Source organism: Poecilia reticulata, linkage group LG10 (genome assembly GCF_000633615.1).
Source record: "Poecilia reticulata strain Guanapo linkage group LG10, Guppy_female_1.0+MT, whole genome shotgun sequence".
NCBI lineage: Eukaryota > Metazoa > Chordata > Actinopteri > Cyprinodontiformes > Poeciliidae > Poecilia > Poecilia reticulata.
This window is the reverse complement of record NC_024340.1, coordinates 3,682,058-3,698,474: the sequence shown is the minus strand read 5'-3', so window position 1 is coordinate 3,698,474 and position 16,417 is coordinate 3,682,058. Positions and strand designations below refer to the sequence as shown.

The following is a 16,417-nucleotide window of genomic DNA, read 5'->3' as shown; positions in this document are numbered from 1 at the left end:
TTGTGCATGACTTCTCCCTCTGCAGAAATATTTCATAAAACAGTAAAGGACTGTAAGGCAGCTAATTTGGGATTAGGATTCTGGTTATAGACTGGCAGTCGKCTTGGGGCCAAAAATAATCCCGCTTTGGAAAAGCCCATCTAGTTTTGAGGCAGTCTATCGAGTCTTGGACTAGCCTCTCTGGTMTTGGACTGGACATTTATTATTTTTTTAAATTGCCAACAAAAGACCAACACAAAGTGGTGCATAATTGTAAAAAGGAAGGAAAATGAACGACTTCAGCACCAAGAGTCACATAAATCAGAAACGACACATATTGAATTCGATGGTCGCAACATGACAACATGTGAAAATGTGCAGGGATGTGAATACTTTTGCGATGTGCTACTTTATGACAGGCAAATTGTAGAGTTAAAAAAAAAAAGGTACGCTATAGATTTGTCTATAAATAATGCAAAATTATATTAATAATTAATGTGGAGTCAGTGAGGGGTTCTCTCTTTCTGCTGATGCCTCTGATTCCTAAGATCCTCCCATCTGTTGACTCTGGTCTCTGGGGTAAGAGGCCAATCAGGGGCTCGGTGGCACATCTGCCTCCTTTCACACACACCTCCTCACACACACACATATAGACGTCCTTATATTCTCAAATCCTCCTTTTTTTTTGCCTCGCTCTGTCTCTCACACCGACGGATAAATGGCACAGGTTTGCATTCTCTCGGCCAGTGAAGGAGGTCAAAAAAATAAATAAATCCATGCCCACACATACTCCCACACACACACACAAACACACACACACTGTGAGCAACACTTTTCTCTTTCTTCCTGCGGATCCAGCGGTAGACAGGCATCAGATTTTCTTCCTGATGTGCTCTGAGTGTCTGCCATTCCTTCAAGTATCGCACGCTGGCTTCAGATCAGTGAAAAACATCCAGGTTCCTGCTGGGTCTGTTAGGATCCCCACTTAGACTGATACCTGCTCAGACAAACAGTCTTGGTTATTTTTGCGGTGTGTGTGTGCGCGTGTGTGCGTGGGTGTGTGTGTTTGTCTCAGTGGCTGTTTACCAGGACTGAGCGGAGGCCGAGGCATCTGTTGAGGCCGATTTTGACAGAGCKGCACAACAAAGCTAAAGCGACAAAAGCTCACACGCCCCGGACTCTGCTTGGTGTTTGTAGCGGGCCGTTAACTTGACACTTTTTTTTTTCCTTCTCTTATTCCGGCGTGGGAGGGGAAAAAAAAATAAAAGCAAAAGCTGAAGGATTGTAGGTTAGCACAACACAAGCTGGACTGAAGAACTTGAAATAAAAGAGGTGTTCATGTGTGACAGAGGCTGGATTCTTTCACTTTTGCRGCATGGTGGTCATTTGTATTCAGCACCATCCGGTTACTGGCACAACTGGTGTGTAAAAAGCCTTAAAATAAAGTCGTTTTTTTATTGTTTTATTGCTGCAGCGCAATCTCACACTTTTTTTCCCTTTTTTTAAATTATAAGCCAATTTTTTTCTTTAAGTTTACACTGGGTTGCAAAGGAATATTTTTTGGAAGTTTTTTTTCAACTGAATTAGGACTATTTGACAAAAATGACATCCATTTTTGTCAATCAGGTGAGGTTTTTATTATAATTTGTTTTGGAGAAATCCAATTCTTGTGACATTTCCGTTAATATTTCTCACCCAAAACAGGTTTTAGGAGAAAAAAACATTGTCCTCTAAGAGCGTTTATTAACTAAATGTTACAAACTTGGATTTTTGTAAATTGAGTAAGAAACACTGATAAGGGTAAGAACACATGAACTGAACATTACGTCTCCGTCTCTTTTCTGTCCTGATGGAGTTTCTCCTCCTGCTCTTCACTCATTGATCCCAGATTTTCAGGAGACCGATCCAAATGTGAGAACAAGTGATGCATTTTGATGCTGATGTTGCTCCATAAATCAGAAAGTTGACCTGACTGAGCAAAACCAATGTGATTTTTGGATTCAGCTCATCAAAAATGACCCTAAAACAGCTGAAAAAAAAACCTAGACAATTTTTCTTGGCTGTTGACCTGTGTAATTTATCCAGAAGAGAAAAATCAACATGCTAAGAAATATTTGTTTAAAAGAAAATAAATAAATGAATAAATATCACGTGACTCAAACTTGAGTTTCTGTCGGCTGCTCTTCAAAATGGGTAAGACAAGAAAACATGCCATCCAGTTAAAATGCAGACGTTCTGAAAGGCACGAAGGAAGTTGCTTCGCGTTTAAACTTGCTCAGATCTGCAGTCGGAGCAAAAAGTTCAAAAGTTTTGAAAAACTGGAACTGTGACAAACAAAGCTGGAAGCGGACCCATGTTTATCTTGTCACCACGCAGAGTGAGCAGAATGGTGAGGGAGGTGAAAAAATTCGCAACTGTCAGCGAACTGCAAAAAAGAAAAAAAAAAAGTGCTATACTCGGATAACCTGATCCTTATAACAACTGTTTTGTGTTATCCACGCACCAACTGGTTGTTTGGGAGGTKTGCCAGAAAACAATTTTTTTTGGGCCTACAATCACAAACATGAATATGTAAGTTTTGCTGAACTACAAAAACTTTAGCTTTTTAGTAAATACACATRATGTATTTCATCATGAAAACAATATGTTGTAGCCACTGTGAAGTATAGAAAAGGACCTGTGATGCTGTGGGAAAGTTTCTTTCTTTAAAGGCTCAGAGAACCTTGTTAAAGTGAATGGCATAATGGACTTTTTATGAAACAATGACATTCCACATTAATATCAGGTGGAAACAGTCAAAAAACTGAAAACGGGACATTATTGGGTCTTTCAGGGAGATAAAGGCCCACCGTGTCAGAAGACCTAGAGCGACTGTTCTAAGATGGGTTTCCACTGACCATAAAATTGTGGAAATTGGAATTAMGGAAATACATTTGCTTAATGTAAACGCGCCAATTTTGTAAAAATTCAGATTKTCTGCTAAAAGATTTTGGCACTAGGATGAAGTGGATTTTCGGTTGTATAGAAATTAGTTTACTTTGCAAAAGTGAAAATGGAAACACTTTTTTCCCCAACACGAGTCACGTGATCAACAACCAGATGTTACTACAGGCAGAAAAGACAAAGGAGACAACAGGAAGTGGCTGGAGGATGATTGATCGGCATGTTTTTTTAACGACTTAACTTATCAACAGAGTGTTGCGCACATTTGTGATGGAAACTCAGCTATAGTATGAAAACCTAAATGCTGTACAACTGGCAGAAGGAAGTTGAACAAAGTAGTTCTTGCCAATAATTATGTAGCACGACTGATTTTGTTCAAAACACTTATTACATAATGCAAGATAGCTTTTGTCATTGAATAAATGTTCTCAAACTAAAGTAAGTTTTCTATTTTAATGTAAGTCAGATTAGGCTTCTGCTATAAAAACGCAATTGAGATGAATTTCATTTTACAYRTTGAGTGTTGAAGTTGCCACTCACCAATGAAGTAGGACAGTAAGATGGCCAGCAGGGCGGCGGCTGCGATCGCCGTGACCGCCGCGCATTTCCAGCTGCAGTATTTGGACGGCTTCTTCAGCTTGAAGGCTGAGCGAGAGAAGGTGTTCCTGGGCAGGAGGCGAGGCGGCGGAGAGTAGACCGTCCCCGACGTCAGCGGGTATCCGGGGGAGGAGCTGCTGAAGAGCGGGGTGGTCCCTGATGACGTCTTGAACAAGAAGTGCCTGCGGAGACGTCAAGGGGAAAGACAGCGACACATTTAACGAGGAAATAGACTCACGTGTGAGTTTGCATTCAATTTCTTTCAATCCGACAAGCTTATTTGTGAGGACATCCTTGAACTGCGCCTCTGGTGAAGCCCTCGCTTTGACCTCCACTTGATGCAACCTTGTTTCTTTTGCCCTCGTTTTTCTCCTCTTCTCCCTCGCTTATGATGTGTCCCGTTTCTGCCCTTAATGGCTGGACAGGATCAGGACTGCAGCGCTTTATTCTCTTCCTCGTGGTCCAGGTAGGGGTCAGAGTTCAGAAAGAACATCAGAGAGGGATCTGAGCCCCCATCCTTTCACTCAACATTACTTACTACCCTCCACCTTCACTGTTTGTGCGTATGCTCACACAATGAAACTCCTACTACAACTGTCCTTACTTTTCCTTAGTGTGTTGTAGCCCACTTGTAATTAATCACCTTATTGCTCTGTTTTATAAACATTTTTATTTAAATCTAACCTTTTAAAGAAAAGCAGCGGTCACTTTTAGAGGTATTCCACATTTAAAATCTTGTAAAGAGACAGTGAAAAGAAAGGAGGACAAAAACACGGGTGAAACCTTCTTGYGTCATCTTTTGCAAAGCGTCCCTGCAGCGYACATGTGGAGAGGCCGTGGGCCCCCTCCCACACCCCCCACACACACACAGACCGGTATGACAGAACAGAGCCCTCAGGTGAGTGTGACATATCACAGGAGGAAAGGTCACCTCCCTGCCTCAGAGACGGAGTAAAAAGGGACTTTGCCTCACAGTGTTTGAGGAAGTTGTCTTGTCTTGCTCGTCCCCCTTGGGATTGTGTGTGGAAGTGAGAATATGCGTTTTTCATCAAACCCTCTGAGTTTCCTCTGACCTTGGGGATGAGGGCTGCGAAAGGGAAAACAATGYGTCGAGTTTCCTTGCTTGAAAGGCAAAAAACAATATTGTCAGAGCTAATGAGTCATTTTTGGTTTACTTCAGAGTGTCAGCATTATCTACGTTACTGGGCGCGCCTAAAACTTTTACATGCCTCCAAGGGTAAACATGTTTTTTTTCGGTGCCCTCTTTAGCTTTTTAGCTTCTAAAAAAAATCTGTTCGTCTTGACACAAAAAGCTGTAATCTTCAATAAAATGATGTCTTGATGTGTTTATTCAACCTGTGGGAAATCCAAATATTCCATGGTATGTGGCAAAAGACRTCTTTCATTTTTGTAGATTGCTGAGTCTAAGAATGGGTTAGGAAAGTACAAGTCTTGTTTTCAGTCTATTACTTTTGTGGTAAATTTTCGGTTTGTAAAATAGGGTTTTATTTGGTTGTGTTTTGTTTTTTTGCAATGTTGTAAATTTACCAAAATAAATCTGAATCTGTATTCGTAAAAATTACACATACATGGTCAAGGTTGGGGTGGGAGACTGTATGGTCTCTTTTATTGTAAACATTACWGCAAAAGATGAAAAACATTTAGATTTTTAGAGGCTACCAAAATTGATAGGATCAGAAAAAATACATTCCATAAACTRTAGATATATATTTTTTCCAAGCACACGATAGAAAATACTTTTTTTTCTTTTTTATTAAGCAGCTGCTCAATGAGGATGCAGATAATAAAACCCCAGATATACATAGACAGCTCTGGAAAAAAAAGATCAGATTTCTGATTTTACTCTCGTATATATTTGAGTAAAATGAACTTAGTTCTTTTATTCTATGAACTACTGACAAAGTCCGAAATTCTAAGCAAAAATGTAGTATTTATTTGCAGAAAATGAAAAATGGTTAAAATCAAGAAAAAGATGCAGAGCTTTCAGAACTCRAATAATGCAATGAAAACAAGTTAATATTTATTTAGAAACAACACTGATGGTTTAAACTCAGGAAAAGTTTAGAAATCGATATTTAGGAGTTGAATTTTAGTTTCAGATTATGGATTTAATAATGTAAAAATACATTGATTGGGCCTCTGCTACTACTGTACATGTCACTATTTCTACTGTAAGTGGCAGAAAACACGGAGAATTTGTTTCTTTTCTTCCCCTTTACTTTACTTGCTCTGTGGGAAACAGAAGAACTAAACCCTAAACTTCTTGACTCACTCTTGGGAAAGACATTCTCATAACTAGAGTGAGTTATGAGGGCTCCGAGTCTCTTTTTCCTCTCCATCAACTGGATTTGTCACTCTTCTCCGCCTCCAGTCCAGGACTTGTGACTCATGTCTGCCTGAATGTGTGTCAGGGCTGTCCTTTTTCTAATGCAGCCCACTGTCACTAGCATTCAGACTATTGGCTGTCCTTTGAGAAGAAGGAAAACAGAGCTTATCTGTGCTTTGAGCCCCTCCGCTCCCCCCTATCATTTTGATGCCTTTAATCACCGCTGTTAACAAAACAGAGAGCGCATGTCTTTTTTTTCCCCCTCGCTAAAAACAGGTAATGGGCTCCGAGCATGAATATTTGTTTTGGGAGCACTGCTCCACTCTCTCTATCAATTATTCAGTCCGTTGGTGCTGGTCTCCCTTCTCCCACTCTTTCCGCATTTTATACCACTGATTGCTGGATTGCTGTCCCGCCGGGTTCCCCTCCTTCCCCGTTCCTCTCCCCGTTACCTGTCAGGTGTGTTGCACGAGAGAAAAGGGGAGAAAGGAGGAACAAAAACACACCTGACAGACGGAGGCATGAGGAGCATGGGGAGACGGCATGTAAAGGAAATATGATGTTATTGTCTAAAAATACCCCGCTCTTTGTGTCACCCCCCCCTCACCCTTTTTTATTATGCATGCAAAATTCATATATGCTGCCAAACGCAAGGATGCACATACGCGCGGGGTGTGCGCACAACAAAACGTGCTCCCACTTTTCCCAAGGTCAAGCAGCTTGTGTCTGCTTGAACTCATTTTCACAGCCATTGAAGCACTCTGTGATGGCAAGGCCGGCGCTAATTAATTACAATCCTCCTAATGTGCGGCGAGCGAGCCGGTGAGCYGCTCGCGTTCTGCGCGACACAATGCATGCGATTTTTGATGTGCCGGTATGCATTTGAACTCGCCCAGCGAAATTGTTTCAGTCCAAGGCTTTGTTGTTTGTGTGCAGACGGCGCTCGGCGAGCCTGTGTGGGATGGGAATATGTCTACGGTCCGCACTAATTATGAGCAGGAATGGAAAGTGTCTAATGTGCTCTGGGGAGGTAATTGACATTGATTTATGTTGCGGACAGCAATGGAGGGGTTCTATCATAGCAGGCAGCCAACAATCACAGCTCTGTATCATTAGGCAAGGGCTAGGTTGTGTATTTATGCGTGTGTGTGTGTGTTTTGTGCATCTGTTTATTTATTTATTTTTTTGACAGTGGTCCAGTATGGAAATGCCACACATAATTAGAGAAAGCTGACAGAGACCCCGCCACCCCTACCTCCCAGCTACGGCTCAACTCACTGTCATCGCGTCTATTTCTTTACACACAGAAATACTCCGAACAAACAAAAACCTAAATCACACACCGACAAACATTTACGCCGAGACTTGGAGGTAAGCACCCACGCACGGGCGGCACAAATTTGTACGAGTTTTCGTCCGCCGGCTTGTCCTGTAACCGCAGCCGAAGGTTTAATTTGCATCCCCACCGAGCAACAAGTGACATAAAGGAAGGAAGATGGAGATAGAAGGCTACACACTGGAAGACGGGCAGAGAAGAAGAAGAAGAAGACAGTACGTGTTTTCTCTCACCCCCACACCCACTCCAACACTACGTCCCATCGAGAGAAAACGAGGACCTGGACAATTAACCACAGAACAGAGAGCATGCTGGGTAATTAGCGGCAAGTCAAAGCTGGCATTCCCCCTGAGCGAACAAACACACGCGCTTATACACAGCCACGGAAACACGGTTCATTTTCTCAGCTCTGACTAATACGAGGATGGCAGTCTGAGACGCATCAACACATGTCAGATGTAGAGAACAATTAAGGGAGGTCGACTTGTTAAGGGAGAGCCCATGAAAACACTTGGATCTGAGAATTAAACACAAAGCTCTCTGGGAGGGGAATACGGTGGAGGAAAACGCTGACAACTGTTACCTTCTGTAATTACAAAAGAAAAAACAACAAAAGATACGAAGAAAAAAAACAAAAAAAAAAAACAAGTGGCAGGTGAAAACCATGTGAGAGATGTTTATTCAGATGATTCTTTTGACGACAGACAAAAGCCAAAAAATACTGCCCRTCATGGATTGGGTCTCCAGACTAAAAGCCCAGACGTACTTCATTTAACAGTCAATGTTACAATTTCCATCCAGGAGTTATTAATCGTCTTCAAGTCTTATTAATATAGCAGCTATTTAGTGAAGAGTTGTACAAATAATTCCTCAGTTTCGTCAGTTCAGTTCCTCAAAAAGTATTCATGTCTCGTCTAGATACAAAAACCGGAGAGCGTCAGTGGATTGGTTGAAGAGAAATATTGACATATCTGTCCGAGCGCATGGCAACAAACKTCTGACCAATCAGAAGACACTTTGRAGAGAGCTAGTTCATTCGGGCAGCGAAAAAAATGGCGCAATTTCGGTCTACGCAAAATGAGAGCCGATTTTGGAACTTTGGATGAAGTCCGGGACTTTGGTAGTGGAGAGGAGGGTGCTGGGATTGGGAATCACAGGATCTGATGTATTTTTTCTTTTTGCAGATTATGTAGTAATGCTCTCATCTTCAGGGCATGAACTTCAGCATGCACTTGAGCAAATCGGAGCAGATTGTGAAGCGATTGGGACCAGACTCAACTCCWCCGAGGCCCTAAAAGCCCAACCGGAAAAAGGMAAATCCCAGCATGCAGTTCTACCRTGGAGAATTTTAATTATCTTGATGTCACGTTCACAAACGATCGGTCAGGAGATGAATAGATAACCCGAGGCCACTTCTGCAGGAATGCAGGTACTGTTCTGGTTTAAAACAGCTGAGCTAAAGAGCTAAGCTCTCATTTTACCCATCAAGCTACGCTCTCCCCCAATGGTCATAAGACATGGATCATAAAGCAAAGAAAGACATCTTGCAGATCAGCAGCTGAAATGTCCTTCTTGCAGGTCAGCTGGATTCAGAGACATGATCTCTGCTGCATCTCTGCTTAAAAAAAATAAATAAATCAGAAGATATGGTTCTGTTCGGGATGCCTCCTCGGTCCTTCGAAGGTTTGCCAGGCAAATCCCACTGGAGGAAGACCGCAGGGTGGACCAAATACACACTGGAGGGACTAAACATCCCTTCAGGTCACTGCAGGGGCTGCGCAGAATACACTAGAGAGGAAGATGTCTGTGTTCCCCTACTGGACCTGTTACCTCTGCAGCCCAATTTTGGAAAAGGAGATCATGGATGCATAAAAAAATACACTGAAACTACAAAAAGCAATTATCAATTTAATTTGATTTTTGAAGATCAAGTTTCCAATAAGTCACTTCATAAACCCAACAACTGGTCAATGCTCAGACTGTTAAGAATAGATTAGCAGGGCCAATCTCTCTTGAAACTTAGTTGCATAACTTGTAGTTTTTATTGGGTCTCAACCAGCAGACGTTCCTTTCTTTAAAAGAAGGAAAAAAAACCCCATCTCTTGTAATGTATAAAGGCATGTCTACCCCCTGTGCCATAAACTAAAAAGCGGTTAATTAATGCGTGACACATGATGATTAAATGCATGACTTAATCCAGAATGTGTCATGAAACTGCTCATCCTCGACAGATGATTAAATCACTGACCTTTTGTGATTAATCTGCTGTTAACATCAGACTCTGACTCATGGAATGTAAATCTACAGTTATGTATAGCCAACATTTAAATAAATTTCACATTCACATCTCTGTCACTTTTGGTAGTTGGGAGGCAACGCGGACATCGTCTCGCTCGGTGACGGTATCGCAACCCTCGACGTGTGGACTGGGAAAGCCGGGGATCAAAACAGCAACTGTAGGGAAAAGAAATGCGTCTTCCTCAGAAGCCGACCTCCAGCTGACCAGCTGTTGGGCAAGAGAGCGAGGAACAATGCTGTGGTTACTGCTTCCTACTACTGAAATGCCCTTTGTTTCAGCTAAAGGATATGAAAGTAACTCTCAGTTATACAAAAGCTATTGTAAAATGTGCTTTAATTGCCCAAACCATGGCAGAGCAGATTTAAATGATGTATAAGCTGAGACAACCATTTGTCACTTTCAGTGCTGAATACTGTCTGCTCGGAGCTTAGCTAAAGGGYTATTTCACAGTTCTTWTTTTTTTAAATTTCTGAACATCCATACRTTTATCTTTAGTTACTTCAACTCTTCACARGTTTGCCAGTTTKAGTTCTCACTAAAACTAGAAAGACAGAGAACAGACTTCAAAATGTTAGTCTGGTCAGTTTGGATATGTATGAACTCATGTAAAATGGTAGCAATTTACTTTCTCTTTTGAAAATTTATCCATGATAAATATAAACGAGTATTTTTCAGYGTAGACACAATTTCGTACTGCTGCTGCACTGGTTATGATCTCAAGCATAAACAGATTCGCTTTTGTCATGAAAATAGAAAAAAAAAAACTTTAAAGGAGAATGCAGTTGGAGGAAAACAATTTTTTTTCGATTATTAGAGGAGCAGAGGAGAAAAGCYGAATATTAATTTTAAAGCAAACGTTAAGAGAATGCAAGGTCATGTTGTTAATAAGCTTTGCATAACGTTAAAGAGTAATGGTTGCGCATTACAGGAGCGGCTGCACGGCTGAGAATAAATCTTTTCTCGATCCTTTCCCACAGGTTGGATCTTCTCCCTGTCGCCTCRGTAATGCATTTGAAAGTAACCCACCCTCCCTAACCCCATCCTCCGCCGTTCTCTCCAGATAAATTGAGATGCTGCAGCCTTCTCGGGGAGCTTATTTCTCCCTTAGACTTGTGGCCCACAGTGGAGTGGGCAGGTGGGGGTGCTGGGGAACGTCCTGAGATCACAGAGAGAGATTGAACCTGGCATCAGCGAGGCAAAAAGGMTCCAAGGGACCAATTGGAAATCAGGTGCTTTCTCACAAAATGCTGCAACACATGTATACACATGTGCACTCGCCCTCACATAGAAAAATGCGTTCCTCTCCTCTTTTTCTCGCTCGGCCTTACAAACACACACGCACACACGATAGCGGGAGCCATCTATAGTCATTTATCTCACACTGGTAAATGTATCCATGTTCCTCGGGTCCCAATCTCCCTCCTCGGCCTTTCTATCTTCTCTCACACACACTCCCCAAAACAATCTCCTTCAATCACCACTTCTCTCAATTTCTTTGCCTCTCTCCCCCTCTTTATCTCTCCCTCCTCTACCGTAAACCCTTTCTTTCACCCCCACTTCTCYGCCGACTTATATTTCTCTGCTATCTTCCCGCTCCCCCGATCGTCAATTTCTATCTCTCTACGGCTCTGCCAGTCATCCGAGCCCTAGAGTGCTCTTAGGTGATCAATCTTCATCCTCTCAGGGCTGTCAAAGTATTGGGTCAGGCCCCATGCACACACACACACACACACACACACACCCACGCGCACGCTTTCACCATAACGAGTGGACATCAAATGCCAGGATTTACATATGATCACGACAGGGGGGCCAGTCACAATCGCCGGGAGCACACATGCTTGGATGTAATCACACAGTAAACACAAACGCACTCAATCACAAGCAGTGGCTCCCTCACGCGAGCAGGTTGCTCATCATTTCCTATAGCTGCCGGTTATAATGAGACGGAGGACGCCTACTGCCAGCGCAGGGTTTGCTGTGACTTTTTTGGCTCTGCCTTGCTGGCTCCGACCCAATCACAAGCTCCAGCAGCTCCAGACATTCCCGTCTCATCCTCCCCGTCGCAGCCAGGACTACCGAGCGGCGGGGGCTCGATCCAGGCCGGAGGGCGGAGCTCTGGGCTCCATTCACAGCGGCAGGCTCTGAGCCAAGCCCGACCGCGCCACCTGAGCATGGACAAACACTGCCTCTGAGGGAGCGGGGCCACTGCGACGTGGCAATCATGTACTTCCTCGGTAGGACAAAAAAAAAAAAGAAGTAATTTATACTTCAGTTTTGTTTCAGCAGAGACCCCCTGAACTATTCCTGACAGCAGGAATGACAAATAAAACTGGAACTGCAAGCAGTTATTACSGGTTCCTTGCAAGATCCGTCACCACTCACCCTCCCACATGTATGGTGATGCACAAATCTGTATCTGAAACTCTACTCCATAAGCTCGATGTCATCAATCACTCTGTAACCTGTTTTGTTACTGCTATCCCTTTTAATGCGCACCATTGTCATCTATGCTCACTTGTAAAACCCTGCCATCGCTCTGTTCACGCAGATTAATAAATTGGTACAAATTAATCTATAAAACTATCAATGGCAAAACCCCTCCGTACCTTTGCCCACTCATCAGTATTTCCAAYGATACTCACATTTTATGTTCTTACAAATTCATCACTATGATGGACCTGAGAGTTTTTACATCCTTAGGCCGATCCTCATTTCATTTTGCGGCAACAAATGATTTTAACGACTTGCAAAAAAATGGCGAGAAATCAGTACATTCACATCTCAGTTAAAACCACAGCGACTGATTAATGCAGCTGTTTTTACAAACTGTTCATATGTGTATTATAGTACATTTAGTCAGTATGAATGTGGTTGTACTCTTTATTTTTTATATTCTGTTGTATGATATTTTAATGCTTTCTGAACARGTTGCTGTTGAAAATGAGAATAAATAAAATAAATAAAAAAAGAAAGAAGGAAAAAGTCTCTGAATGATTTGCACGTCTCCACGACAACGCGGGTCCTGATAAGCAACTGTGAGAATCTTTTATTTTTTATTTTCCTTTTCTAAAAGGCGTTCTTGTTCGACACCGTGCCTCTTGCCGATCAAGCATAACAACACATTGCTTCAGCGCTGGCTGAGCGTAGGCCAGATATCAGTGTGGCTGAATTAAACATGGCCCGGCTTCATAAATACTGCACGGGGCCAGCACACGGGGGAGCTTATCTGGACCCATCAGAGCTGGAAGCTCCAGTGCCCAGCAGGAGAAACGCAGCTACGCAGCTTGCAGAGTTAAAACGTTAAGAGACGGGCGGCGAGCGTGCTAGCAGGGAGGACGGCAGCGTCCCTCGAACTGCGTGCCTCATGAATAGTAATACCCCGCATGAATGCTCTGTTTGCCCAGTAAGTGTTCTTTGTACACTGGCAAAGGCACACGTGTAGCGTGTGTGAAAATGGTTTGTATTTCCTGCCAGCTCACTCCAGGTAGCATGCATAATAGCTCTGATATGTGTAGCTTTTTGTGTCAGGCTTTGTGATGGGGTAGAGAGTGCTTCCGAGYGACACACTCAGGAGTCATTTCCTTTTGTGATCCAGASGGTTGCGTACGAGAGGTTCCTCTGTGAACAAAACTGTGTAAATAATCATTTAGAAATTACCCTGTGGGGTGTTAGAAAGGAGAGCCAGGCCTCCTGGTTTCCCTCCTGACCCTCGAGTTCATATCATCGGCGCTGCGGCCACTTGTGGTAGTTYTCACACCCGTTTACGCACAGCATTTTGTCATGCTACGACAAAAAAWTKTTTGTTTTCTAAATAATTGCATGAGATAGACCATGGGTGTTGGACTCATTTTCATTTCGATGCATCCTCAAAGAGCCGATTGGTGCAGACGTTTGTGATGAAACATTAACAAACTGTTAAGGTATTATAGCTTTCACTGCATATTTCTTAAATGTAAGTAATATTTAAATCTTTTCACATTGTAATTGGTTTGATTTGACTGATGAAATCATATCTAAGCACACAACTGTTATSTTGAAGTGATATTTTTGTGGAGTCATGAGGGCCACGTAGTTAGCTGTGACCCGTGGGCCYTGAGTTTGACACATGTGTGATAGACCAACATGAAGCAGTGTACAATTATAGTTATTTCTTCCATGTCTCTCTAATAAAGTTGAACATCTAGAAGCTGTAAATGTTAGCTCCTTTCTCTTTGCGGAATAGTTTTCCATTCTCGTGGCAGATTCAATTAGATTTAGGTCTAGACTTTGACTGCTTCACTCCTATCCATGCATATGGTTTGATTTAGGCCCTACTGTTAAATGGATGCTAARAGGCACTTCTTGTCCTGCTGGAYTATAGTCCTCTACCTCACTCAAATTTGCTTAACGCACAATGTAAAGTTGCCAAGTCCACAAATTCTCCTACCTGAGCTGTGGATCTCTGCAGCTCCTACAGAGTTACTCTGAATGTCTTTCCCGGTTAGTTCTTTCCTTGCTCGGCCGGTTACTTTAAAAAGATGCTGGGATTAAACGAACACAGGCTTTATGTGCTAAATGGTTTGCTAAGTACATCTGCACTTCTTTTTTTGTTTTATTGCAAACAATACATTAACATTTGCAGTTACAATATGRCAACGTGTGAAAAAGTTCAAGCACATAACTTCCCTTAAGAGCAGCAGGAACTGTCCATCCTTTCCACAGCTTGGGCCACGTTCTTTATAACTTTGCTCCCAGAGTTTTGTGATAACTTTGCAGCTTGGTGTTGTCTGATGTGTTTTAAATGGTATGGATTTGTACCGCAGCTGACACGGAGTCTGCAGCTCCCTCCTTTGCATAGTTAGAAATTATTATTGACTGGAAAGTTCAAAGAAGAGCTTTCATCTTAATTGCGTCACACCTTTCAATTTTTTATAACACGGGCTCTGCTGGATTTTAAACGCTTTCTCCAAGACGTTGCAGAATACAAATTCACCTGTTCAATAAACCCGTTTGCGTGGTGCAAACTGCAAACTCATTTTAAGGCAAAAAAAGAAGAAAAAAAAAGAGTTAGCTTGCACGTAGAGAGCCAGTTCAGAAGGGTTCGGAGGAGACAGTGTTGCTATGAGGCCGTCCTGTTGCCAATTAGAGTCACAGTAGCTCTTAGCTTTAACCCTCAGCAGTGTCTGCTAGAACCACATAGAGGTTTTAAGTTTTCTTAGGCAACATTTTGTTCAGTTTGGATGAAGAATTAAAAAGCAGAATGTAGCTAAAATGTCTTTAACCTTCAATTTGTCACAACTTAATACCAGAGGAAAAGCCACACATCTGGCTCAAAAAACAGTTTTAGTTTTAGCTACATTTTGAGAAAAGTAAGATTTCCCTCTTTTATGTTTTTTTTTTTTTTTTTTTTTTTTACAAAGAAAAGGAGTAGAATGACTAATCACAACCTGTGCTTAGAAGACTCTTTAATGTCAGAATATTTCTGTCCAGTTTTGTCCATACTATAAATTGCTGCTTTTAATGTTTGTTTGATTCTAAAGTGGTCCTAATAAATAGTATGTTTATCCAGCTTAGGTTTGATGAGTCTAAGTAATTCAGATCTTGAACTAATGATGATGAAATGTGGTCCAGACTCATTACAAAAAATGTGAAAAGAAAAAAACACCTTTTTGTCTGTGATTGATAGAAGGTGTGCATCAGGTGTGAGCTCCAACCTTCAGTATTGGCTGACAGTCAGCTGYTGTATTCTTACAGTTCTTACTTTGTTTCCTTTTTTCCTACTAAGAACCTAAAATGCAGTCGGTAGAGGCCTCAATGCTTTTGTTTCACATCTAGTTTTGTAAATCTGATTCTGATTTCCCTTTGCAAACTACAATACATAAAAATAGCAAATTATTTTTTTCTTGTCTTCGCAGTGTCAGTGGACTTTAATTATTTCCACGAGAAGCAGAGGAGGCACCACAACATRTGTGACAAAGCAAATGCTGTAAAGTCAGCCTTTACGTTGTCTACTTTAAGTCTCTCTCTCTCTCATTCTTTCACAGCCTCGGAGAACCGTAGGCATCTCTCAACTTGTAGAAAAAGTTATCTTTTGACATTTCTTTTACATTTCCTGTGGTTTTATCTTTTATTTGTAAACACCTCCTCTATGCTAACGGTTGCTAAAATTACAAACTTTTTCTTTCCACTCAGTGGCAGCATCCACACAGAAGAGTGTTGATGTCAGCGTGCTTACATATCGTCACCTTCCTAAAATAATTTTCTTATGTCATTTTTTTTTGGCCAAATATAATGACCTTCTTCTTATTGCCAAGTTAGGCTAAAAAGAATTGCTTTTGGTAAAAAAAAAAAAAAAAAAAAAGAAAAAAAGATGATATGGTGCCTTCACTGACTAGTAAATGATCAAATCTTTGAGTTTCTGACTGATCAATTGGCATTGAAGTAAAAATTAAGCAGAAATCCATCTGATCAAGATGGATTTGATTCCCCTGATATACTTACTCTTCTTAGGTGCCCTGCCAATTGCAAAACCCCCACCAGAAGAATAAAATAATACACATTGATCTACTGACCTGGTTTCCAACGGGACGTTGCTGTTGAGCACCCAGCTGTCCTGTAGCTGGACYGACTCCGGGGTGGTGGGTCCATCTCCGGTGCCCGGAGCCGGGGCGTGAATGGGGTTCCGTCCCCCCCTCAGGGTGTTTCTGTTCARGCTGTTTGCAGACTGGTGGGACAGGTTGTGGTGGTTGTGTGGAGGMGGCAGTGGAGGCTGCAGAGTGGACTGACTGTGGTGGTTACCGGCCCCTGGAAGACAGAAAAAAAAAAAATGTTACCAGGAATCTGAATGAGGAGATTGTATTCTCCAAACTGGACACGTGCAAAATTACAGCTGACCTGTTATTCTACAATAGGCGTTCATTCATGTAGGTGAAAC

At 42.0% G+C, this 16,417-nt stretch overlaps 1 protein-coding gene across 1 annotated transcript in view; it reads right to left on the bottom strand.

Moving 5' to 3' along the window:
- Nucleotides 1-16,417, bottom strand: part of tenm2a (teneurin transmembrane protein 2a) — a 288,000-nt gene that overhangs the window by 65,415 nt on the left and 206,168 nt on the right. Inside the window, exons 6-7 of the mRNA XM_017307002.1 lie at nt 16,056-16,287; nt 3,463-3,701 (exon numbers count right to left, since the gene is read on the bottom strand). Coding sequence (XP_017162491.1) covers nt 3,463-3,701; nt 16,056-16,287 — 471 coding nt within the window. The remainder of the gene's footprint in view (nt 1-3,462; nt 3,702-16,055; nt 16,288-16,417) is intronic.